At 32.8% G+C, this 27,956-nt stretch overlaps 3 protein-coding genes across 3 annotated transcripts; all 3 read right to left on the reverse strand.

The window, feature by feature from the left end:
* Positions 1 to 2,122: 2,122 nt before the first annotated feature.
* LOC134683668 (pancreatic triacylglycerol lipase-like) lies at positions 2,123 to 9,035 on the reverse strand. Its single transcript, XM_063542980.1, has 6 exons — positions 8,824 to 9,035; positions 5,260 to 5,537; positions 4,688 to 4,916; positions 3,462 to 3,563; positions 2,912 to 2,992; positions 2,123 to 2,432 (listed from the first exon to the last, which is right to left on the reverse strand). The coding sequence occupies exons 1-6, from the start codon at positions 8,870 to 8,872 to the stop codon at positions 2,194 to 2,196; spliced, it is 978 nt and encodes a 325-aa protein (XP_063399050.1). The 5' UTR covers positions 8,873 to 9,035; the 3' UTR covers positions 2,123 to 2,193.
* Positions 9,036 to 14,362: 5,327 nt separating this feature from the next.
* On the reverse strand, positions 14,363 to 23,855 carry LOC134684365 (pancreatic lipase-related protein 2-like). The gene is made up of 6 exons (XM_063543652.1): positions 23,724 to 23,855; positions 21,792 to 22,075; positions 20,911 to 21,136; positions 20,164 to 20,262; positions 16,449 to 16,529; positions 14,363 to 14,604 (listed from the first exon to the last, which is right to left on the reverse strand). Exons 1-6 carry the CDS (start codon positions 23,794 to 23,796, stop codon positions 14,363 to 14,365), a joined length of 1,005 nt encoding a protein of 334 aa, XP_063399722.1. The 5' UTR covers positions 23,797 to 23,855.
* Positions 23,856 to 25,338: 1,483 nt separating this feature from the next.
* Positions 25,339 to 26,668, reverse strand: LOC134685264 (acetylcholine receptor subunit alpha-1-B-like). Its single transcript, XM_063544846.1, has one exon. The coding sequence runs from the start codon at positions 26,577 to 26,579 to the stop codon at positions 25,428 to 25,430; it is 1,152 nt and encodes a 383-aa protein (XP_063400916.1). The 5' UTR covers positions 26,580 to 26,668; the 3' UTR covers positions 25,339 to 25,427.
* Positions 26,669 to 27,956: the final 1,288 nt, after the last annotated feature.

A 27,956-nucleotide genomic window follows, 5' to 3' on the forward strand; every position in this document is an offset into this window, starting at 1 on the left:
AAAAAAGGGGGGGTGAACATGTCACAAAAGTCTCCAAAATTTGGTCTAAAGGAAAATTTCAATGAATTACAGTGATACCTTTCCTGACACCATAGGTTTATATCTATCAAGTGGTCAAAAAAAAATCATAGGCTTTCCTGCTCGTTTTCCCATAAAATTGAATTGAAAAGATCGAGCGCAAAATCTTTGTTGATTAACACTACAATAGTTTATGGACCTATGAACGGTACGGATAGGAAAATACGGACTGTCAATCATAGAAATGGCCTATAAAACATGTTAAAATCAATCTAAATGTTCATATAAACCCACTAAGAAGGCTATATTATTCTTCAATTATCTCAACATCAGTTTTATTGTACAAAAACTTTCATATTTAAAAAGTTCACAGGGGCCATAATGCGAAACTAAACTTCTAACTGTGTATTGCTACCGTATGAGATATAACAAATCCGGTAAATAGTCTAATTCGGTAGGTCACATTCATGCAAGAGAAGAGGATTGCAGTTATGACGTAAGGAATTAACTTTTCCGAAATCATTTGTGAAAAGGTTATTCCATAACGGTCAACCAACTCGTGATGGCGTCCGTAAAATTTACGAAACTATGGTTTCCTTTGGAACTCTTGTTTAAATAGCTTCCTTTTGAGCAACAACCCTCTATCAAGAAAATCATGATAGGAAATGCAAGCACGGGAATATCGTATCAATTACGAGATGTATACACCGTATGCAGGTGCTGCTGGAATGTTGCTACTTAGAAATGGAACGTTCACAATTGGAAAGCTGAAATCATCTCTTTTGTCGTAAAGTTTTGTTTTCAATCGACCCTCAATATCAACTTCTAGATGTAAAACCTTCAGAAGCATCTGGTACAACTCCGATTTTTTTATAGTGTGTGTGCGGGTTTTTATTTTGGTAAACAAAAACAGTTTGAAGGCCAAATAAAATAAAAGAATCGAAAGCAATGGTAAACCAAAAATCCAAAAGAGTAACATCAGATCAATCCATTTCAGATAATAATATAGGGTTATTGCATGACTATTGGGGAATATTGTCCCGGGTAGAATTTTAAATTGCACGAGCTTGCGAGTGCAATATATGTTCTACGATTAAAGTAAGATTTGTTCGTTTATGACGTCATGAATTTTTGAAGATTTATTGCACTAGTGCAATATAAGAACTTATTGCACGCTAACTTTTGGTTACTTTCTGCGGGAAATATTATTTTGCTATGCAATAAAAGTGTTGACATGTTATGAATTATATTTAAAAAAAAAAACGAGCACTGTACAATGCTTTATTGATTTAGAAATGTTTAAGATTGAGATAAAGACAATCAGTTATTGTATGATACAGAATCACCAGAAATGAATAAACAAATACTTTTGACCAGAGTAATATATTTTGGATCACTTGTGGAATCGAAACTGCTGAACTTACCATGTAGAGAACTCAATTTGATTGGTTATGTTCTGATCAATCTTTATTTTCCTGCGCAGTGTTTTGTTAACTGTTACTGTGAACATTGATTTAATTTATTTTGTTCGTCTAATGATTTTTATTGTCTCAAGTGTATTTTTTTCTCCTTATAATACCTGTCTATTTCCTTTTTAAAAAAGTGAAAAGGGTTTGACATGTTTCGAGATATGTTATTAGATACATTCACTCTATATGGATGGCTGAGTCTAAACGAAGAGACGGAAGATACCAAAGAAACCTCTTATAATTGGCTTTCAGCACTGCTGTCACTAGGGAATTGTGATTAAGTTCCTACAGAACAAATATTATTTATAGTGTATCTAGTGCAATGACGATCACTAAGAGTCTTGATAAACGATTAAAGTGCAGGAATATAGGCGACCCCCTTTACCTGGTGAAATGACGTCATAAAGGCGAGCATAGTTGACGAGTTCTTTTCCGGTGACGAATGAACTCGAAAGTGGTCAATTGGCAGCAAGGTGTTTAATGTTATTGTTGTCCTTCTAAAATCGTTTAACATCTCATCCCTTATTTTATTGCTTTAATATTTAAACTGTGTCATTGATCACATTTATTCATTCAGTGTATATTCACTTGTTTGTGTGAAGGTTTATATATATATATGCATAGTTAGATAAAAATTACGTTGAAACATTGTTTTCGACATTGCAAAATACAAACACCAATTTAATTTATGAACAATCTTATCATGTTATGAGTGTGAGCAGTAAGGATAATGCCATCTTGTTTTAAGATAAAATGTTCCCGAAACGTTCCTATGTGCCTTATATCCCATTTCTTGACATCCACTTCCACAGGAATTGCATTTATCGGAATCAAAATCATCTTTTGTTTTACATGGAAATGATTTATAATGACATGATAAATCTATAGACTCAATAAAGTAATAAATAGCTCTGACATGACTGCATGCTATTGATGGATCTAAATCTGAAAAAAAAGACATCTAAAAATAAGTGATGTTTATGAAACGGTACAGGTATACAAACACTAACCATTGGATGTCGTATTGTTTTGTTTATGCTTTTTGATGTTGGAATATTTCGTTGTCATTTACTTTAACAATAATCATGTTCATACAATTGAGAATGAAAACGGTGCGACAACAAACCGAACTAGGGTAAATTAGAAAAACTCCAAGGCCACCAACATGCATATACTTTAATGTTCAAGCCCTGAGTACTTAGTATTTTTAGTGAAATTGATTTAACAGTTTTTTTGGGGGGTGTATGTCATCGTTGCAATTTACTTTTTTAATTGTGAGAATTTGTATGCTTTACTTTATTTTGATTTCACTTAAGATATTAGCTATAGTCGTAGAAACTCGTGATGACGATGAACAAATTAAGCTAGAAGACCAGTATATTGTGTTTTTGTTTTCGTCAAAATAATTACTTATGACAACTTACGATCGGAGAGGCATGCTGGTTGGTGCACACCGCCATTTGGATAAAAATCAACGTCACCAACAGCTTCATTCAAACCATATCCTGAAAGAACTTATACATTAAGCTGTATGAATAAAACGAAATGACTCGATTTATTTATGAAGAGAGCCGAAAGATGATCAAGCATGTAAGTCAAAAACGAATTCAAGGGCATGACAAAAAAAGTCAAACAACAAAACGACTGATTCTACTGATAGATTCTATCAGCATCTATTCTGTCAAAAATATTTGACAACAGTAACGTATAGACCAACACAATGTAACAAAATTAAAAAAAAAAAAAAGAGAACCAAATTAAATGAACGTGAAAATTATTAGAATATAAAGATATGAAGGAAGTGCACGATTTTGATTAATTGAAAATTATATGATCAGAATTATTCAAACACACATACAAAATAGCATTTATAGAAGAGATAGGTCTAACATATTACATATACTTATAAAACTAGTCAATCCAGATAAGTGTGAATATCTTGCTTTAATTCATGTTCGAAAAGTTCCAACTTACTGGTCCCATCTGTGTGGATTATATCCACGAAATCTGCGTCTGTCGAATCTATTCTAACAGCAGAATCAGTGTATTGAAAGAATGGCCCTGCAGGGTCTAAACCTGAAACATAGAAAATATAACTGACATAGAAATAGATAATACACACATTCAACATGTTTAGCGACCGAGAGATTCTTCTGTGCGAACCAAACACATGATCTATGAACATAAAGTAGAAACGGTAATATGTATCCGTATAATATGAAAATAAAGAGACGTGGAGGTCATGGTACGGTCATTTAACAAAGTGCAGAATCAAACTGTGAACCCATCTTTAAAAGACAAGGCAGAATGTGAAACAATTAAAACGAGTCAACCAACGATTTGTAAAAAAACAAAAATAGGCAAAGATGAACCAACGACAAATTTTATGCTTCATTACGGGTTCGTGGCTTAATATATATAATGCGGCGTTGTTAAGTTACAGACAAACTTCAGGAGAAATGAAAAAGTCAGTCGGAAAGTGATTAACTAACTGGATTGGTACGAATGACAAAAAAACGACACAGAGTACTCTCAGTTTCAGAGAAAGCTAGTTCAAACTTATTATCATTTTGAAAAGATGGATATTCCATCATTTCTATATTTAATTTTGTCCATTCAATCCATAATATCTTTGACTGCTTGGTATGTCGGTAAATATATCAGTCTATAAGAGATCTTAAGTCCGAAAAGATAATATATACATTATATGGTAATATTAGAGAGAAAAAACAAGTGAAAAAAGAAAAAATATTGTAGAAGATTGTTTTGACTTGATTTTATCCCCCAAATTTTAACTTGTGCCAGTGAGTGTCTCTCATTTGTCGGATACATATATCTTAGGTGTAAAATCAGATTAATGTAAATGAAAAGGCTAACTCAAAGTTGAACAACTGCATCAATCATTTTGTGCAAAATATTGTATTGAAATGGTATATGTTTCTCTCTGCGAATTCCCCAAAAAACAGCTTCCTTTCCATATTTAAAAAATTTCAATATTAAATGGGGATAACTAAACAGTTCATTAAATCGACAAAGGACAGCACATGTGGCATGTCTTAAAAAAGGTGAAAAGACATGCAAACATTTATTCCCATAACAGTTAAGGTTCAGAAATAAGAACAAAGGCCCTCACATTTCGTTTTCAGGCATTGAAATCAATTTAATAGATTTTAATTGAAATTATTCATTTAATATTGTACCTGTAATCCTTCCAAGACCTGGTAGCCTTTCACCAGCATAGCCACATATATGCGCCCCTAGACTATGGCCTACTAGATACACATCCGAAAACTCGGTATTTGTAACGTTGTGGAGCACTTTAACTAATTCGGCTATAACAGCACCAACAACACGTGTATTGGCGACGGCTTGGTCATATGGATCAAATGCACCTCCGGACCAATCAACTACAATAATGTTCATTTCACCCTGAAAAATAAAACAATATTTCAGAGAGAGATAAAAATGTATTAGATAATATGATTATTGAACATTAATTAGTAAATAAAAATATCACTGTATAAAAAGAATATTGAAATTAGTGCTACAAAATATTTTTATTATTTTATGGTAATTAAAAAAACAAAGACTTGATATATTTGTTTGCTAATTTACCTTCCTCCTCAAAACTAAAAAAAAGTTTTTAAGCCAAGGTTGAATATACTTGTCATTATATGTGACTAAAAGAGATATTTGATACAATTTTAAATCAACTTTAAATGTGAGTTTGGAACCTATTTGAAAATTGATAGTATTTTATACACTGTACTACCTGGGTCATAAAAGCGTCCGACAAAGGTTTAATCCATTGACTTGTATTCCTACTGTGGAATCCATGAACGATAATGATAGTTTTCTGCTCTGGTTTAAAGCCTGAACTAGAAATGCTGGATGAATTACTTGCATCTAACTGTACTGTGTTGTTATTCCTCGTCTGTAAGGTAAAACTAGTTCTAATATCGTCGGGGGATTTTGGTAGTTTCCCCATGGAATTATTGTACGGTGTCGTGTTTTGGAAACATCCAATTTTACTAAAACAAACCTCAGCAGCTAAAACAGAAAAGAACATAATAAACTATTATATTCTCTCTGTCGCTAAAATTCATACACAGAGAAAGAAAGAGATGCGAAGTTTATTCGTCGATGGAGATCTAGATACACATTTGATGTATTATTATTTGAAGTATACGCCTAATTTGTATTGTACTCGATATTAATTTTACGATAATTTGAACAGTAAAAACACAAAAACTAAAATCCAAACGTACCGGGCTTGTAATTTGATACGACACGTATTTCATCTTCATTGGACTCATGAGTAACACTCAGATCAAAATAGAAAGAAAGCCAAAAAATACAAATTTGATAAGCATAGACGACACAACATTCCAAAACTTTGTACCAAATGCGGCAATGGTAATCTATGCCTGAAATATGAAAATCCTTAAGTATTTCGAATAATTCATACATTTGCAAACATGAAATTTATAAAATGACGATATAATTGATATTCATGTCAATATTGAAGTGTTGACTACTGGGCTGGTGATCATCGACCCAGTGGTGTAATAAATTTTCAAAGATAATAGGCTTATAAATTGATACGAACAACATTTCCATAAGACTCATTAGTGACGCTCAGATAAAAATAGTCTGAAAGGTAAAAAGTATAAAATTTAAGAGCATTGGATACTCAAAATTCTAAAAAGGTTTAACGAAATACGTCTAATGTAAGCTTTGCCTAGGATATGAAAATCCTAAGTATTTCAAACAGATTTCATATTTGATCCGAAGGATTAACTACTAGGCTGGTGATACCCTCGGAGACGACACGTCCACAAGCACTATCATCGACCAGTGCATGGTGTAAATAATTATCAAGGATGCCAGGCTGAAAAATTGATACGAAATACGCTCGTTTCGTCTTCATAGGATTCATCAGTGACGCTCAGATCAAAAATGTAAGTAAGGAATAAAAGTATAAAATTGAGGAGCATTGATCACCTAATATTCTAAAAAGGTTTTACCAAGTACGACTAATTATATATTAATGTTATTTATGCATGCATGGGATACAAAAATCCTGAGTAATTCGAATAATTCACACTTTTTCAAACAGTTAATTTATAGAAATGACTTAATAGTTGATATTCATGTCAACACCAAAGTTCTGACTACTGGGCTGGTGATACCATCGAGGATGAAACGTCAACCAGCAGTAGTATCAACCACGTGGTGTAAATAGTAATTAAATTTTAAAAAAAAACAGAAAGAAAGAGAGTTATACCGAAAAGGGGGAGAACGAGACAAAGACGACCCTTCTATAATGAAACGAACAAAGAAAAATAAAGTTCAATAGCGCATATAAAAGTTGCATTCTAAAAAATGATGAATTTAAGATTGCCTTGAGTTATTCTATATTTGTATTTTCTTATTAGAAATTTAATCTTTATATTGCCTAATTGCACTATTTATCAGTGCCATTAGCATAGTCTTGTCTTCGAAAGTGATAAGATTGCTAGTAAAAGGTGACAAAAGCTAATAGTCTGGTTTATGCTCTACATGGCACTTCCCCCTTCAAATTTCTTTCTCAAGACGTCTACAAAATAAGACGGACCTCGACCACTTCAAATTATACAAATTTATCTAGTAACTAGACTAGTAGGTCTAGGTCATCTTTGTCTCTAAAAGTAGTCTTATTTTTTTAGTTATTTTGCATATACTTTTACATTACCGGTACCAATATCACAGCATCAGATAAGTATTTCATGTTTTAACAGTGATATGCTATAAATTTCTAATGTTAAACTACCTTTATCAAAAACGATACTTGATAATGTTTCTATGTTCCAAAAAACAGAAAAATTAGGGTCACAACCGTAATACCGCTAAAAAAAAATCAAAAGTTCAAAGCATGATGAACATTTGTACTTAGTTTCAAGTTGGTGTGACCATATTTAAGGTTATTTTTCCCCAATCAATAGTAACCTGATACGGAACTAACGAGTAGATTGACAAACAGAACAACGGACCAGTTCAGACCAAATACAAAAAAGAGACGTCTATTACAAAAGAAACAAAAAAACACAAATAAACAACGGTGAACAACACATGGTAATGCCGTTCATCACGACTTAGCCACATGTATCAACTGCGTTGATGTTTTACCAGTTTTACGTGCAAACGATTAATATCTGTGCTTTCCATATCATCTGACATAGTTTATGAATAAAGAGATTTGTTTTGGCTTTTGGCCGTCGACTTTAAATTGCAACATTCCATAGATGTCTTAGAATACATTTATCATCAATATTTATTCTATTGATACGTTTTTACTTACTTACTTTATGAATTACTAGTATTTAATCTGATATATGTAATATTTACTTCTTTTAAAAGTTAGATGATTTTCCTTTTGACATTTGAAAATAAGTGTAAATGCAATTGCTTCAAAATAATTTATAATGTAATCATATTTTTTTTTATTACAGATGAATATTACTGTAGTTTCGAAAACGACAAATATCTAACATATTTTCTTTCTTTTTCGTTGATATATTACAGACTTTTTCGAAAGAAACAATTTAGTTTTCTCATAATTTAAAGAGAATAACAATTATTATGGTCGAAAACTTAAAGGGGTTCTAGCTGTCTAAGTCATGTTTACGGATTTTATTCAAATTCTCATAACAATGTAAAATATGTATACGTCTAAAAGAAACAGCTTACAAGACATTTGCTCGATAATATTTAGATTCGTTTCGTTTTCTTATTTAATACATATGCATGCACACTATTTAGATAGATATAAGAAACAATCATGTTCGTGTTAAAATTTGAAATAGCTGTAACCGCATTTTATAAAAGCTGATCTTCGGAAGTTAACAAAAGTTTAGCACAGTGTAAAACCATAAAGGAAACGAAACATTGAATTTCACATCAATAAGCCATTTTTTTTATACTAATTGAAATGAGATAACCTCGCAACCCTTTTTATACTTATCCTTTGAAAAATATGTTGTCCCTTTTTTATACATTAGAGTAAAATGACATTCTCTTTTATTAACTTTTTCATACATCATTCACCAAAATAAATTTAATTCCTTCATCGAAAAACGTTGGGTTTTTATCATTATCAAAAGGTAACAATTTGTTGTCATCCTTTGTAATTTTTACTGAAACGAGAAAAAAATCTAAGACTTATTTAATTTTTGTGTTGTTTGTTTTCATTTGGGAAGTGGAGTATCAATTTGCAAATGTTTTGTGTCATCTTTTGAGTCTTAATATAAATATACTCTCAGACATGTAGGAAATATTATTTGTAAAAGAGACTTACCTCTTGCATATACACACACTAATACTAGTGGTAATATCGTGAAAATCATTTTTCAAATGATATAAAAGTAGAAAATGTTTAGATAAATATTACTCCAAGGTATTGTATAGTCTAAAAATAAAAAGAAGAAATCATATCAACTACTATATAGAATCGTGAACTTAATGATCTGTATTTCCTTTTCACCTTTTCACTATATATAGGACATGGACTTATAGATAGGAAGATAAGTACAGTATCTTAATAAACAGTTTAAGATAAGACTATTGTTGACAATTATAATCACATTTATCATGTTGGCATATGGGTTCAGTAATGAAAGTTTACACTAAATAATCATCAATGTTGTCTTTAAAAGGGGCATTTTATATCGCACGCTTTATAAAGCAAGTAGTGTATGAATCAGTATTTGTTCGTTCATTTGTCATTCCGTCCCTCTTTTGATTTCGAAAGGATTGCAGACCATTTTGGAAATATTACCACTTATTTACATGTTTAATTTCTTGTTTTTATTTGAAAGAACCATACAATTGTTTATCTATTGTTAAACACATTTCTTTAAGCAATTCTAAATTAACAACATTTTTATTAAAACGAAAAATATTTTTTTACACATTGTGTTAGAGTTAAATTACAGTCCTTTTTATTCACTGTATCATATTTTTTTGTCTCATCTTTCATTTTTTTCCTTTCCTTTTTATTGAGTATGTGTACACCATTTTGTTGTTATTTGTTGAAAAACTTGTTTGCTTTTATAGTGATTACGATTGTTGTGCCCCAATATTTGACATTGCTACCTTTTATGACTGTGTATTTTGCTGACACATTGTTGTCAATTTAATTGAATTCTATGCAAAAAAAACGTAAAATCACAAAAATTCTGAACTATGAGGAAAATTCAATCGTAAAGTCCTTTATCAAATGACAAAACACATCAAACAAATGGACAACAACTGTCATATTCCTGACTTGGTACAGGCATTTTCAAATGTAGAAAATGGTGGATTGAACCTGGTTTTATAGCACTAAACCTCTCACATATATGATAGTCGAATCAAATTTCGTTTTATTTACAAAGATGCGTGAACAAAACAGACATAATATAAAATAGTCAAAATATGGGAACAACAGTCATTACTGTGCTACAATCGCAAAACAAACAATCATTTACAATAAGGCACAAAAGTATCTGTCAAATCAAAAAACACTTTCAGCTATCACTATCATTTGAGTGAATGGTTACACAACCAGGTTTAATCACCATTTTCTAAATAAGGAAATGTTTGCACTAAGTCAGGAATATGACAGTTATTTTCTGTTCGTTCGATGTGTTTGAACAGCAGACTTTTTCCATTGAATAGGGGACTTTTTTGAAATTTTTCTTGGAGTTTGTACTTTTGTTTTTACAAATTGTACTGTTGTTTCAAATATGTAGCACAAGAATGGGAAACTTCAAACGATCACTTCACCAAAACATTATATGTTTTACTTCTTTATAACAGTTTAATATACTTATGCAATGCATGACATTAAGACGTCTTGTTCAGTTTATTTGGTTTTATTCAAATTTGTCAAATTATGATATTTTTGTAATTGTACTACTTATTTCATTTCTTACGTGTGTGTATTTTTGTTTTGTTTTGAGGGAAGGTCGAATAGTGGTCGATTTTTGTACAATATAATTTGTATATGTTTGTGTAAAATAGTCGAACTCTGCGACTGGTGCAGTTTTAAAACTGATGATACATTGGTCCGAATAATGTTATTATTGACTATGAAAATAAAAGTTGTTGTTTTTTGGGTTTTTCAAATTATTTTTTTTGAGGGGGGGGGGGGGGGGGGGTTATGGGATTAAAATACTAATTTACTGTTTCAAGTGTCTGTAACTAATGCGCGTTAGTAAATTTTCATTTAATAAATCATCCTACGATATAACTGTATATGTATATATAACATTGTCGAAAAGTGCGGTTGGTGCAGTCAACTGATGAAAAATTAGTATTATTTCTAAAGAATACAAAAATATAAGTAACTAGACATCCATGTTATTTGAAATATACTTTTACAATTACAGAACCAATTCAAATTCACCCGATACGTTTTTCGTCAACTAATGTCTCTTTTGTGATACTAGTAGTTTTCAATGTCAACACCATAATATCGGCATATAATTTTAAACACTCACGTCACATCGTAATGAACATGAGTACTAAGTTTCAAATTGATTCCACCACACAACTTTATTATGATACCTCAAACTAAAATTTTAACATCATACCGGATTAGCTAACGGACAGACGGACCGGTACATTTGAAAATTGGATAAAAAAAGTAAATAAGTTCTTGTAGTAATATGAATGATTCCATGTATTTGGCAAAATCTGCCTATGTGTCAAAATCGCTTATACATAGATATAGGAAAATATGGTATGAGTGGCAATGAGACATCTCTCCATCACAATTTATAAAAGTAAACAATTATAGGTCAAGGTATGGTCTTCATCACAGACTCACACCGAACAGTAAGCTATAAAGGTCCCCCAAAAAACCTAGTGTAAAACCATTCAATTGGAAAAAACCAATCTATAAAAAAAAACGAGAAATATTATACAGCATATTATCATTGTTTACTTTCATTCATTCGACTTATGTTGATCAATTATTGATCTTCTGTGTTATATTTTATCAAAACTCAAAAACAAAGGTACCAGGCCTATATTTTTGGTATAACAGGTGTACGTTTCGTCTACATCATACTCATTCCATATAATTGATCGAGTTTCAGAATTGAATGTCCGTAACAAAAATTTTGTTGCATTGATCCATTCATGTGACGCTCAGTTTGTGATGTCCTGTGCTATCATTAATAGGAGATGTCCGTTGTTATTTATCGGTTTGCATGTGATTCTTGGGTTTGTTTATACTGTGTCCCTATCGCTTAGTGTTGTCAATTTAGTGATATTTTTAATATAGCCATATGAAGAGGTGTGTTGGCTATCCATAAAACCAGATTGAACCCAGCATTTTTTCTTAAAGATTCTATCACTTAGTCAGGAATATGTCAATATGTATGAAATAGTCCGTTTCTATGTATATTAGCGTTTGTTTTTGTTGCACTTCAGTGTTTCTCTTGTACCTTTAATTCGTTTTTTGTTTTCCTCTTATATTTGATGTGTTTTCCTCGGTTTTAGTTGCAAGCCGGATTAATTTTGTCTTAATTGATTTAAGACTTTTGAACACCCGTATTCTACTGCTGCCGTCGTTCTTCAGTTGTGCTCGAATCGAACAGTTAAATAACATCCATTTTAAAGTTGACGTCCAAGTACATATACATGAAAGAAGACATTAACATGTAATAACCCATTGTTAGTTCCAATTAATGTTTTCAAGTATTCTTTTGTTTGCCCAAGTCCCCAATCCCCATTATTTCATCACTAAACAAAGCCTAAAATGCCTTTAATGAATTAAAATACAAACATCTGCGAATATCATTTTATGTAGGTCATTTAAACAGATATAGGAAGATGTTGGGTGAGTGCCTATGAGACAACTCTCCGTCCAAATAACAATTATAAAAGTAAACCATTATATGTCAATGCACGGGCTTCACCACGGAGCCTTGGCTCACACCGAGCAACAAGCTATAAAGGGCCCCAAAATCACTCGTGTAAAATCCTTCAAACAGGAAAGTCAACGGTTTAATCTATATAAAAACGAGAAACGAGAAACACGTAAAAATTACATAAACAAACGACAACTACTGTACATCAGATTCCTGACTTAGGACAATGACTGCTTTGTCCCTCTTTTGGAAATTATACCTTATATGTCTGTTTTGGTCACGTATCGTTATAAATATGATTTTATGCGACTGTCATATAAGTTAGCGGTTTAGTGCTGTTAAACCAGGTTCAATCCACCGTTTGTTACATTTGACAATAGCTGTACCAAGTCAGGAATATGCCAGCTGTTATATCCATTCGTTTGTGTGGGCTTTTTTCATTTGATTTAGTCCTTTAATAAGGTACTTTCCGTTCTAAATCTTCCTCGGAGTTATATATAGTATATTTTTGTGATTCTTCTTTTTTTTCAAACAACACAAAAAGTCATGTAAAACAATGAGGTCAATACAACACGTGGGATATACATCACCATCTTTCAATTTCATGTTAAAAAAAAAAGGAAGTATTCGAAGGAAGACAGCTTTTCCTAGCCAGAAACTGAACACGAGAGGCCTTAACATCATCTAAGTTTTCAAAATAGGGTTGTTCTGCTTGTGTAATGTAAAATGAATGAACGTTGATCACCGAAGTTGCGCTGCTTTTCAGGGATTCCGACTAACGCATCATCTAATATAAAAAATCTAATTAAAATAATACCATAAGCATTTCTTTGTGTATAATGGTATAATCCAGTGAATTGGAATATGATGTTAATATGATTCGAATACTCATACTTTATCATTCAATTTCGTGAAAAAGCATGTTGTCAAAAACTTTAAAGAATGAAATCTTCGTGTGATACTTTGACGGCCCATGTAATTGTTACAGAATCTCATTTTAACTCTAATTAAAACAAACAGAGGATTTGAAAAAGTACATTTAATGCCTTTGATAAAACTAATCAGTTCCCAGTATCAAGATTTGGAGCATCCAATCATCCAACGAAATATATAACAAACCTAAGAGCCCTACATATTTGCAGAACTACACTACTGCAAACGAAAGCAAATATGACAATGCAAGTAGGCGTTAAAAATGGGTGGCTTTGCAACCTTTTTAAAATTACTTTTTATCACCACTTTTTTCATTATTCTATAACACTAAAATATTCAGATATTCCAATATGTGCATGTTGTAAGTTTTGACATTTTGTTTTATCCTTCATGATATATATTGTATCATGTCCTAACATTATATTGTTATTCACAAATTTATGTTTAGGAGCATTGTAGATTTAAAAAATGTGTGGTTTCCATTTTTCGTCAGCTTTAGTTGTTTGAAGTAATGTAAGTTGAACAAAGCGCATCATAACTCAGATCTAACTAATATTTGGTTAAAACTGTAAGCGTCTTACTAACGTAACCATAGTTTTTTTCCTTTGTTAAAGATACCAAATTGGGAAAAAAAAGAAACAAAAAAACATTCAATACATTTTTGATAATCAAAAACTGTGTAAAAGAGCAGAATGGTAGAATTTTAAAAATAGTCATTATGTCTGTTTGGTGTAGATTTCTATCATGAATGAACATCATCTGGATATTTTACATTAAATGCAACCATTAGAATTTTAATTTACTGCCTGTAACATTAGATATCAAGAAACATTTTAGATAAAGACATTAGTGTTTCTTATCATAGTTTTTTTTATAATCTGATTAAAGGAATTTATCACAATCCACTTTATACGTTTAGCCTATATTCATTTATCTATTGTCTATTAAAATCAGTTGTTGTATACTCGCTTTTCCTCGCTACTCACAAATAATGTAGTTCTTGTATAAACGAACTGAAGACAAAAATATTGCGTCAATTATAATTTAATGTGAACTAGCACAATATGGATAATTAGGACTAGTTTTCAAATAAAATGTTCCACGAGCACTGGTTGAAATGTGGTACCCCATCTCTAGACAACCACTCCCACATCCGGTACAAAGCGAATGTTTGTAATCATCTTGACTATCACATGGGTGAGATGTAAAATGGCATTTTGTATCTATCGATTCTATAAAGTAGTAAACCGACCTCATATGACCACAGCTATAAAATGGTGCAATTTCTGCAAATGAAACAAGACATTAACAATGAATATAACGATGAAAACGAGCACATTATAATTTTTTTTTTTACCAAAACCCTTTTATGTGTGAGATGTGAAAAGGTTATTGATACTACTTTTATAATCAATAAATATAACATGATTGTATTTGAATATTTGTCACGGTCGCGTCGACTGCAATTACGCAGCGTTGGTGCCAATATGACTCCGATCGTTTACCTTGGTAGACGTTATCCAATCAAAATCGGTGTTAGATGCATAACTGCATAGAATGTTATTTCGTCACGCATGACACAACCTTAAAAGACATAACAGCAACCAACTTGAAGCAGATCATATAATTATCACATGATAATTTGTCTTGAACGGTTTGACATACTTTAGTAAATATATTTCTTCATAAATCTACACTTCGTTTGCTTATACATGTATGCATTCTTATGTAACTAGTCTAGAAAAAAAAATCTGTGGGTTAGGTAAAAGAAGTATCATTATAAAATATTCCCGAATGCCCGAAGGTTAATTCAAAAGAGGAGAGTTCACAAACCCTGACAAAATCAAATGTAGTTAGATCTACCACTTGCAGGACAGTAATTTAAATGGTTCTTTCAAAAAATATAATAATAGTGGGGTTATGCAATATTTGTCAGTTTTTTTTTCTATTGACAGTTAAGGTTCGTCATGAAGCTCATTTTTCTGCTCATTAACTCTTTTGTTTAATTTTTGTTTGTTCAGAAAACGAGTTTATATCTGAACATTTACCAATTAGAGTTTCTGCACTTTAAAAATAAGTACAAGTTCTGTCGGGCTATGGTCTATACAAGGACTCGTCGATAAATTCAAGTTATTGTTTCTGGGACGGTTGTTCAGAGCTAAATCTAATACAACTCATAAACAAGTTTTTACTCTACGTCTCAGTCAACTTTTGCTTGGCGAATCCGATAAACGTTCAATAACATATGACTTAATAAAAACTCTGATTAAATATGATATGCATCCCTTTCTTGAAAGTTACATGGATGATTTGTATATCCCGGATAAAAAAACTATGGTCCAAAATTGTTAATCAATCGATTGAAATCAGAGAAGAAAATATTTGGAAGTCAGCTATACAGAGTCGACCAGAACTTTGTCGTTACTATGAAATACAAAACAGACTATCTATTCACAGACTTTTACGTCTTGCCGTGGTCTATCCGCATTTGAATACTAAATTATTAGTCATGGTGAAACTGGGCTCAATAGCAATAAAGGATGGTCAGTGCTCTTTATGTGGATGTTACTCCACAGATATTGTTCAACACTTAATTTTGTACTGTGAAAAACTATTGGATGTAAGAAATAACATGTTTTACGGAATTGTTGACGTTTTACCGGTCCAGGAATCTGTACGCTTTTTTCAGCAAGATGATAGTGATATAATCGTAGCTTTACTTGGTGGCATTACAGATTGTATGCATTCTGTGAACTCTGACAACTGGAGAAACATGATGTGTTGCTTGGCAGATCATATATTCCATCTGTACGGAAAATTTAAAGGCGAATTATCTGAGCATAGGTTTAATTTTGGTCACTAAATTATTTGCATCAAACAAATGTAACATGTAGATATATTATACATATATATTGTATATATATGTAAAATAGTTTTTTTCTTTTTTTCTTTTTTGTGTGCACGTGTGTGCTTAAATTGTAGTTTGTAATAATATGTTGTTCATTTATTGTAATTAGTATACTTGTGTTTAAAAATGTAAATCTTCAGTATATTGGAGGAAATAAAGAGAATCAATCAATCAATCAATCAATCAATCAATACGAGCCAAAATTTTACAACTATACATTACTATCAAATAAGCAACCAGGCTGAGATCTGCCACCATTTGGATAAAAATCCACATGTCCCATTGTATGTTGGAATCCAAGCGCTGAAATAAACAAACGTCCAGTGTGTTTTCTTTAAGAATATCAATATTTCAAACTTTATATTGTATATAGAATTTATAGAATTTGAAAATGAACACAATTCTAAGCTTTGCAGAAATTTTACTTTAAAAAGAAGTACTATATGTGTCTTTTTTTATTATATATAACTGCTATTCGTTTGGGAGGCTTAAATATGTAGTTTCTGTTGCAATTGACCTACCGTTGTCAAATTTGAAATATTATACCAACTTGGTTCGGTTAGGACATTTTTGATTTTTTTGTTTGAGGACTGCCCTCCATGCAGTTATAAAATTGAGAATAGAAATGGGGAATGTGTCAAAGAGACAACAACCCGACCATAGAAAAAAACAACAACAGAAGGTCACATCTAAACTGTCACATCGCAAATTTCATTTGGCATATCTTTTGCACCGTGTTTGGAAGTTTTAAAATTGTACTAGCGTCTGTGGTGTTCGCTTAAATTGTATACGTTTCAAGATTTGGAAAAAGTTTCTCTGTTTGAATGTATTGACATGATTCATTTGACTTCGTGCTATTACTGAAGAAGGATATCTGTTATCCGAAATATCTAATATTTGTTCATTTTATAGTTATTTAATGGTGATGTTGTACCCTTTTTGACTTGTTATATATTATATTTTGTAGTGTACATAATCATATTACATGATCCATCGCTCTGTAAAATTAATCGTTGACTATTTATTCAGTCATTATATATATATATATATAAGTACGTCTGAGTCAGTGACAACTCTACAATAGATTTGTCCATCGGATCACCAGCAATGATGGTGATACATGGCTGTGTATATAATGTATATTCAATTCGTCTAAACATCAACCCAGTAATGTTAGATCTGTAAATTTGCTTTCGCAAATTTTTTGTTCTTCCCTCGCTGGGATTCGAACCCGGAATAATCACAGATATTACACTACTGAGATATCGTGAAATCAATATATAATATATTGCCACTTTAAAACCTTAACGCCTGTACTGCCATGATCAACTGAACACGCAAAATATTTTGACACTTTATTATAGCCTATATGATATAGTTGTCTTTATGAAGGATTCAATCATTTCTATTTAGGAATAGCTCAAAAAGGGTTTATAGGAATGGTCTATTGATATAATTGCTTATGGTGGTGTTCATATGATTTACATAATATTGACTGTTTTTTGTTTTTGCAAAGGCTCTCAAATAGAAACCTTTTTGAAATTTAAGTACCGTTGTTATTCTGGTATCTTGTGAATTAATTAATCGAAAAAGCTTGTCAGATTTATCTTTACGATAGTATTCTTTGTAACTTTTTCCTTCATTTCATACCCTTTTCAGACAACTGAATATCCTACAGAAAGAAATTGCATATTTTAAAAATTAAAACTGAACAATACGTTGATGTTTTCATGCAAATATGCAGCATTTAAAATGTAATTGTATCTACTTATTGATAATTCTAAAGTCTGTACAAAAACAATGACGTGGACGTGATTGGTGACACTTACCACCATCAGTATGGATGATATCAGCAGATGCTGCATCTACAGGGTCCAATCTAATGACGTAATGAATAACACTTACCACCATCAGTATGGATGATATCAGCAGATGCTGCATCTACAGGGTCCAATCTAATGACGAAATGAATAACAAATACCACCACCAGTATGGATGATATCAGCAGATGCTGCATCTACAGGGTCTAATCTAATGACGTAATGAATAACACTTACCACCATCAGTATGGATGATATCAGCAGATACTGCATCTACAGGGTCCAATCTAATGACGTAATGAATAACACTTACCACCATCAGTATGGATGATATCAGCAGATGCTGCATCTACAGGGTCCAATCTAATGACGTAATGAATAACACTTACCACCATCAGTATGGATGATATCAGCAGATGCTGCATCTACAGGGTTAAATCTAATGACGTAATGAATAACACTTACCACCATCAGTATGGATGATATCAACAGATGCTGCATCGACAGGGTCCAATCTAATGACGTAATGAATAACACTTACCACCATCAGTATGGATGATATCAGCAGATGCTGCATCTACAGGGTTCAATCTAATGACGTAATGAATAACACTTACCACCATCAGTATGGATGATATCAGCAGATGCTGCATCTACAGGGTCCAATCTAATGACGTAATGAATAACACTTACCACCATCAGTATGGATGATAGCAGCAGATGCTGCAACATCAGCGTCCAATCTAATGACGTAATGAATAACACTTACTGTGGATTCATTATTGTTCTTTGGATACCAATTTTCGTGGACTTCGTGGGAACAGTTGAACCACGAAATTAAATGTTCAGTGAATGACAAATTTTCCTATTGTTTGTATGCAAACTTCGGCAAAACCACGAAATCAAATATCCACGAACATTCAAGTTTTCCTCAATCCACGAAAATTGGTACCCACGAAAATAAATGAATTTAATGTACCACCATCAGTATGGATGATATCAGCAGATGCTGCATCTACAGGGTCCAATCTAATGACGTAATGAATAACACTTACCACCATCAGTATGGATGATATCAGCAGATGCTGCATCTACAGGGTCCAATCTAATATTGTAATGAATAACACTTACCACCATCAGTATGGATGATATCAACAGATGCTGCATCTACAGGGTCCAATCTAATGACGTAATGAATAACTTACCACCATCAGTATGAATGATAGCAGCAGATGCTGCATCTACAGGGTCCAATCTAATGACGTAATGAATAACACTTACCACCATCAGTATGGATGATATCAGCAGATGCTGCATCTACAGGGTCTAATCTAATGACGTAATGAATAACACTTACCAACATCAGTATGGATGATATCAGCAGATGCTGCATCTACAGGGTCCAAACTAATGACGTAATGAATAACACTTACCACCATCAGTATGAATGATATCAGCAGATGCTGCATCTACAGGGTCCAATCTAATGACGTAATGAATAACACTTACCACCATCAGTATGGATGATATCAGCAGATGCTTCATCTACAGGGTCCAATCTAATGACGTAATGAATAACACTTACCACCATCAGTATGGATAATATCAACAAATGCTGCATCTACAGGGTCCAATCTAATGACGTAATGAATAACACTTACCACCATCAGTATGGATGATATCAGCAGATGCTGCATCTACAGGGTCCAGTCTAATGACGTAATGAATAACACTTACCACCATCAGTATGGATGATATCAGCAGATGCTGCATCTACAGGGTCCAATCTAATGACGTAATGAATAACACTTACCACCATCAGTATGGATGATATCAGCAGATGCTGCATCTACAGGGTCCAATCTAATGACGTAATGAATAACACTTACCACCATCAGTATGGATGATATCAACAAATGCTGCATCTACAGGGTCCATTTTAATGACGTAATGAATAACACTTACCACCATCAGTATGAATGATATCAACAAATGCTGCATCTACAGGGTCCAGTCTAATGACGTAATGAATAACACTTACCACCATCAGTATGGATGATATCAACAAATGCTGCATCTACAGGGTCCAATCTAATGACGTAATGAATAACACTTACCACCATCAGTATGGATGATATCAACAAATGCTGCATCTGCCGGGTCCAATCGTACTCTTTGATCAGCAGTATTAAATTCTGGACCAGCCGGATCCAAACCTATCAATACCCAACACGACTCTTTCAGTTCTTATTTTATAAAAACAAAAGTATGATAGTTCTACGATAAACAAGAGGGTATCGGTGGCCGAGTGGTGGTGTAAGTATTCGAAATTTTGTATCAAAGCTTGTCAATACCGATGTTGTGAGTTTAAATCCCGCACGTGGCAGCTGAGCTCGACTCTACTCATAATATACCAGGATTGTCGGTCAGTTTTCCTATCAAATGTCGGTGGTTCTCTCCGCGCATTCGGGCTTCCCTTCACCAATAAAACATGACCGCCACGAAACAGAAAATAATGAGAAAGTGGCGCGAACCATCAAACGATCTATCTACGATAAACTTATAGACATATTTGTCTTGCATTAATTATGTTGCAGGAAGTTTCCTAATTATGAACGACTGCTACGTACAATTGAAAGAAATTCATGATATATAAGTCACCGGATTGACACTAAGTTACAATATGTTCCGAGAATGAAAAAAAATGAACGGTGGAAAAAAAACTGGTGAGAAAATTATATATAATGCCCACAAAACTGGTTTAATAAATATAACTCGCACATCAAATGTTGTGCTTTAAACTAATCCCGCTGTTAATGTTTCATTCGATGTGCTGATGGCCAAAAGTTTATTTTCAAACCTACCTGTAATTCTGCCAATAGGAACTGTTTCGCCTACGTAGCCAGCAACATGAGCACCAAGACTATGTCCAACTATATGCACGTCATTATAACTGACTCCTCCAGCACTGTGTATCAATTTGACCATGTTAGCTGTGACAGCCCCGACAACCCGGGTATTGGCTACAGCTTGGTTGTAGTTGTCAAAGGCTCCTCTCGTCCATATCACAACAATTACATTGACATCATACTAAAAGTAACATAACTTTTACACAAAAACGTGGACAGTTGGAAGTTATTAAGTTATTAGTAATGAAACATGTGTGGGCTAGCTAATATTTATATCAAATTATAGCTTCAAGTGGTATTGCATTTTTCGCAATTAAGAACAAAAAAAATAATTTGAGTTTGTTCAATTTGTTTCACCCATGACCAATAAAAAACTTTTTATTTTTGTTTTCTTTCGTCTCGTCTCGGTTTATATTGTTCAGGTAAGATTGTCACGTACTTCAGTGGGTAAAGTGGGAACCAATATCCTTTAAATTGGTTTAACACCGATTTTTTGAAGCTTTTATTGTTTTGTACGTTGATATTCTAACAATATGAATTGTGTCTTTTAAAGCAAAAGACCGAAATATGAAATGCTTAGATAATTTGAGGCTTTATCCCAAATAACTGTATGATATGGGTATTCTTATCCAAAAATAAATTAATAAGAAAAGGTACTTAGTGTCTCCCAAATGCAAAGAGGTTTTTCTAAAGTTTAATTCAAAATACAGCTCAGCCACAATAGCTGTGTAAAAATAAGCAAGCAAAAACATATTACAAAATCTTACCGGTTTCTTTTATATTTGGAAATAACATTTTTTTTCGGATGTTGGAGATAATAGGGTTAATTCTCTTACTTTCAGGAGTGGGTCTTTCATTAGTGGAATCCAAGGGTTATTTTCAGTGCCATGATAACCATGAATTATAAATACAGTCTTGTGCGAAAGTCCAAAGTGTGTTGACCTTAATGACCCAGCACCGCCGTTAGGGTTCAAAAGTTGACCATTGCTAGGGTTCGCTTGTGTATATAGATGAAATGAAGTATTGATATGGTCCGGCGATAGTGGTAAGTAGCCAAAAGCGTTGAGGAATGGAGGGTTATTACTAAAACATCCAATGTGGTCGTAACAAACACGAGAAGCTGAAATATAAGATATAATAGAAAAAAAAATATATGTGGTATCCATTCATGACAAAAAAAAACAATACGTGCATAACAAAAAACACACGAAAAGTAAAGGAATATCTTCAATATGTCATTAAAATCAGTACATGCACTGCAAAAACACACAATTCAAAGGACTATATGTCTATAAATTATCATCGTTTACTTCGTTTTTAATATTTTTTAAAGATATTACTATACACATGGAAAAAAGTATTGCAACACCAAATTGAAATTGAAATTAAAAAAACACTCTTTATTCTTTTTGTGATATAATTTGGTAAAATAGAACTAGTTAAACATTATTTAAGTATCACCTGAGTTTAATCAATAAATATCGACTCGATAAGTTTTTATCTGCACATCCAGATACTGTTCCCGTAAACAGCAAAACAGATGTTTTTATCCTCATTGTTTTCAGCACTTTAAATAACCAAGTTTTTAAAGTTATGCGATTGTCACCTTGTAATGGGTCCTCAACAACTCTTAACTGCAGCAAGATGGCAGATTATCAGCATGTGAGAAGCAGATATGTCGATGTAACAACTGCACGTATTGTTGGTCATACCCATTCCACTATAAGTCGTTTTGAGAATAAAAATCAGGCAATGAACGATGGTAAAGACCTTCCGAGATACAGAAGACCTCCTCAACCATTTGCTATGGAAAATCAAGCATAATTAAGGTTGGTCAGAAGGAAACCTATTGCATACAATACAATCCTAAAAAGAGAGTGATGGGCATACAGGAGCCTTTTAACAAGAACTGTTCGATATCGACTCATCGCTACTTGTTATCGTGTGATAAGACCATTTCGGAGACCTTTGCTTACGAACAGACACACAGTTTTCCGTATTCAATGTAGTGCAGAGCTCGCGAAAGTTAGGAATTAGCATCGTGGAGGAAGATTCATTGTTCCAATTGAATTCGGTTCATCTTCCTTGGCCCAATCGTAGCCCGGATTTGAACCATATCGAGCATATATGGGACACTATTGAGCGGAAAGTGCGCGAAAGGACACCCCAGTTCAAACGCATCATGAAATAAACAATGCCCTTCATCAGAAATGGTTGATGCTGCCTTAGCAACAAATTAGTCGTTTTATGGCAGGAATCCGAAGACGTTTAGATGCGGTTATCCGTTTGAATGGAAGCTGCGCACAAAGTACTTATTCTTTGGCGTATAACGATCAACCATGATATGATCAGTCATCTGAAGATTAATTTTGAAATTTCTGACATTGTAAAGTTCGACTACAGTAAAAGTTGTAAAAGGCATTTTTTTGTACCAAAAACACTTCATTTTGTTATTAAAATTGTGGTTATATAAATCTTTTTTTCAAACATTTTTTGTTCGTTTCAATGCCAATGTTATCATAAATTATGTTTCAATAATATTATACAAATATTTTATTATATTTCATCTCAAAAAATAGGCTGATTTTTCAAGTTTTAAAAAATCAAGGTGTTGCAATACTTTTTTCCATGTGTATATATTGTAAAGGAAAGAAAATTCTACAAAAGTAATTACCTTTACAGTATCATTTCGAACCTGTCTACATTGTAAACGAATTAAGTTTCTTTCAGTTCTGGGAAAATGGAGTAGTTAAATTATTTGAACTTACTACTGTTTTCTGCTAGAAGTAGTGATATTCTGGCTGAAAAGACCAAACATACTAAAAAATTTATAGACCACATATTCCTCAGTCTTCCTGATAGGGCTAGCTTGACAGTAAACAGGTAAGGATATCTACTGATAATTCAAGACATATCAGATGATATAGGTTAAAGTTTGCATTTGTGCGTACACTACACCGACGTTTAGAGTTCACACAGTCAGACATCGAAACCCGAGGATTATAAAAGTCTCGATTTCATGAGAATATAGAAAGGATCATTCCCTTGTGGCTTTGACTCATGCACTATGCTTGTCATAAATAAACTCATCATAGATACCAGGACTAAAATTTGTATATACTCCAGACGCGCGTTTCGTCTACAGAAGACTCATCAGTGACACTCGAATCCAAAAAAGTTAAAAAGGCAAAAAAACGAAGTTGAAGAGCTTTTAGGACCAAAATTCCCAAAAGTGTTGCCAAATACAGCTAAGGTAATCTATGCCTGAGGTAGAAAAGCCTAAAAAAAATATTTTGTAAACGATAAATTTATAAATACAACCATATCAATGACAATTCATGTCAGCACATCAAATGCTGACTACTGGGCTTGTGATACCCTCGGGGAAATAAATCTCCACCAGCAGAAAGTTTGATGGAGCCAAATCCTCCCCAATGTCTAAGAAAAGGGCTAAACTCATTATATCGATACAAAGCAGAAAAAAAAACAGTTAACAAAACAAATCAAACTGGACCTAGGTTATTATACATCTCAACAACACAAATACTATATAAGTAGAGTCCTAAGAGTAGGAGTAGTTACTAAAAGCTACTTCAATGCCAATCACAGCTAGTTTAACGTCGATAACAATTAAAAGGAAAAAAACATGCATCTAAGACTAAAATATCAATCAATACACATCAAAACTCCAATGGATTTATCTAAAGATGTCATTAATAGTCAGAGACAAACATGACATTGTGAAATGCAAAGATATATGTATTTACTACAGATTGTAGAGCCATGAATGTGCAAAAGTATAGCAAAGTTATATTACAGATAGAAACTTAAATAATCAAAAATGAACAAGACAATTAAGGCAATGTGAAAGAAATTGTCCGATATAGCCTTAGTGGAGTTATTCTCGTTAAAAGACGATGTTCACCTTATATGATAAAAATTATAAAAGAAAAACAGAGACTGTGAATTCCAAAACAATCAGCAAGTCAAGATCTAGACTACTAACAAGTAAAATTTGATGTTCCGAGCAAAAACCAATGAAGAAGATAGAGAGAAACTAAACATTCTAAATAATCAACAATTATTACAAGATCAACAAAAAAAAAAACAATGAAGATAGAGAGAAACTAAACTTTCTAAATAATCAATAATTATTACAAGATCAACAAAACAGGAGTTTTTTCCCTTGGTTTCTATTCTCGACTACAATGTTGGAGAGTTATTGTTGAATATGCACGGTACATGTGACAGTACACACAGTAGTTTTGTGTCAACTATGATCAACTATAAAGGAACAAAAAGAAGATGCAAACATTTTTCTTGCTTTTTTTTATTTCAAGCTCTTATACTTACAGCAAAAATAAATAGTTAGAAGCGCAACAATTGAGAGGACAAGAGGACATACGAATTATTCTTTGTTTTAAAAATAATAGTATATTTCTGAATCAAATTAACATACAATAATACAAGTATCAGTACAAAATTGAGACAAACAAAGCGACCAGCATACACAGCTGAATACACAACGACACCAACAACATGAAAATATCTAAAGCCTGAGAAACATCAACCCAGGATACTTTAGCTAAAATGTCTGTTCGTGTAGCCTCATTGTCACAGGTGTCGCCTCCATTTTGTTTTTGATCTTGGTGATTTGGAAAGTATTTTCGGTGCTTCTGTGATTTACACATGACAGTTAATCGTCGGAGAATAGTCGGAATTGAACACGTGTCGCATGTATGGAACAGTCGGAGTTGTATGATAGTGAGAAGACAAATTATGCAGCTAAATATAAGGTTGCTGATTAAAAAATAACACACTCTTGACATGGTGCGTGATGTTTTTGGTAGATAACTTGATATCATTGTCATGAATACGGCTATTGCTAATAAGACTGTTATGGAGAAGGAAATTCTTTCACCAGACGTCGCTGGTAACAAAAATACGAACGAATTCAGAAAAGTAAGCAATATAATAGGAAATATAATGTTTACAAGGTAAAATAAAGGGTTTCTGTTAACGGTGATCAATACACTGAACAGCGATCCCGCGTCAGCAACAATTGATGCAAATGCAGTTGTCTCATTTAGCTGCCAGATTTCATGTTCAGTATAACGAGTAAGAATTGCATGATCAATTTCAGAGTTCATGAAAATTTCCTCTGGTAATGTCCCCACTGATATAAAATGGATTGCGCATGTCTGTTGGTCAAATGGAAAATGTGTGACGTCAACAGAACACGACGTAATTATCATATCTAAAGGTGTCCAGATTGCCGTGCCATTGTTATAGTACCTAATTGTCATAAAATCTTCCCCAATTGCAGACATATCATCAAAAGCATTTCCAAGAAACAAATTAGGTTTCCAAACATCATTTTGTTCAAAAATTATTGAATTCATATTTCCATATTCCGTTTTGTTCCAGATCATTCGATTATCCTGCCAAGTAACTTTTAGCAAACCAACTACAGAAAATTTCCCAGTAACTTCATCAAAATCTTTTATAGATATCAAACTGAAGCTCATATTCACCATGGTACTTTTCTTGTTATCATGTAATGGTCGTATCATTTTGTTATGACCATCTAACAGGTCTGAATATAGTTTATTTGCCTCATCCATTAAATCCCCAAATGACCTTGCGATGAAGATATAAACCAAGAAGAATCTAGTCAGAATGTTGGCTGAAAAAGAAGAACAGAAAGTTTCATTAAGAGTGCATTTCTTTTTAACCAAACTTTGTAAACGTTGTGTGGCGTCTGCTGTTGTTTTCTATACGCTACAAAAGTAGAATCAAATACATCGTTTAATGAGTCTTTTAATACTGACCATGTTTGAAGACTTTGAACTTTCAATAAGGCATGCACATGCTGTTTGTAAACAGACTTTTTACAAACATAGTAAAAGATACATCGTTTGATACGGTGCTTTTTGTCCGCAATTTGCTTTTTGTCCGCTTTTGCTTTTTGTTCGATTATTTTGCTTTTTGTCCGATACTTTTGTTTTTTGTCCGTTGCTTTTTGTCCGTTTTGCTTTTTGTCCGATAATTTTGCTTTTTGTCCGATACTTTTGCTTTTTGTCCGTTGCTTTTTGTCCGTTTTGCTTTTTGTCCGATAATTTTGCTTTTTGTCCGACACTTTTGCTTTTTGTCCGTTGCTTTTTGTCCGTTTTGCTTTTTAGCTCACCTGGACCATAGGGCTAAGTGATCTTTTCTCATTTTCTCATTATTCGTCGTCGTCATTAATTTTTACAAAAATCTTCTCTTCTGAAACTACTGGCAAAATTAAAGCAAACATGGCCAAAATCATCCTTAGGGTATTTAGTTTCAAAAAAGTATCCGATGACGCCGCCCAATAATTAAGATGGCCGCAATGTCTAAAAATAGAACATCGCATAAAATGTAGATTTTGACTTATATATCTGAAACAAAACCATAGAGACAATCTAACAAGGGATAAGAACATTTCACCTCATAAAATAATGTTGACCAGTCAGAACTTTTCATGTGGGACAATATGAGCTCTTAATTTCAAAAAAAGTGGGACAATCGGGAATAAGCCCTACAGACTTGAGCAATTCTAAAATAAACACTGTTGATGTATCTCTTTTAAATTTTCTATTAAATTTTTTTTTACATCTACGAATGCACTATATTGTATCTGTATCTAAAATATTAAACACATTTATTTCGTTATAGAAATTAAGTAAATGCTTAAGTAACCATTTTATTACTTTTCCCCCTCTTTTCGAGTTTGTCAAACAAAAATAAACTACTTTGTTGAAAATGCTGTTGTGTTAACCAAAGTTTCCTTAATCTTATTACTTGAATAACCTCGAACTTCCTCGTCATTTGGATATAGTTGCTAAATAATTCCGAAATGTATGGATTAATATAGTTTATCTAAATAAATCGCTACACATGTATTACGTAAACTTTGTGATAGTGTTCCAAAAATGAAGTTTGTTTGTTTGTTATATTTGTAATATTTGTAATGTTTA

Source organism: Mytilus trossulus, chromosome 9 (genome assembly GCF_036588685.1).
Source record: "Mytilus trossulus isolate FHL-02 chromosome 9, PNRI_Mtr1.1.1.hap1, whole genome shotgun sequence".
Taxonomy (NCBI): Eukaryota; Metazoa; Mollusca; class Bivalvia; order Mytilida; family Mytilidae; genus Mytilus; species Mytilus trossulus.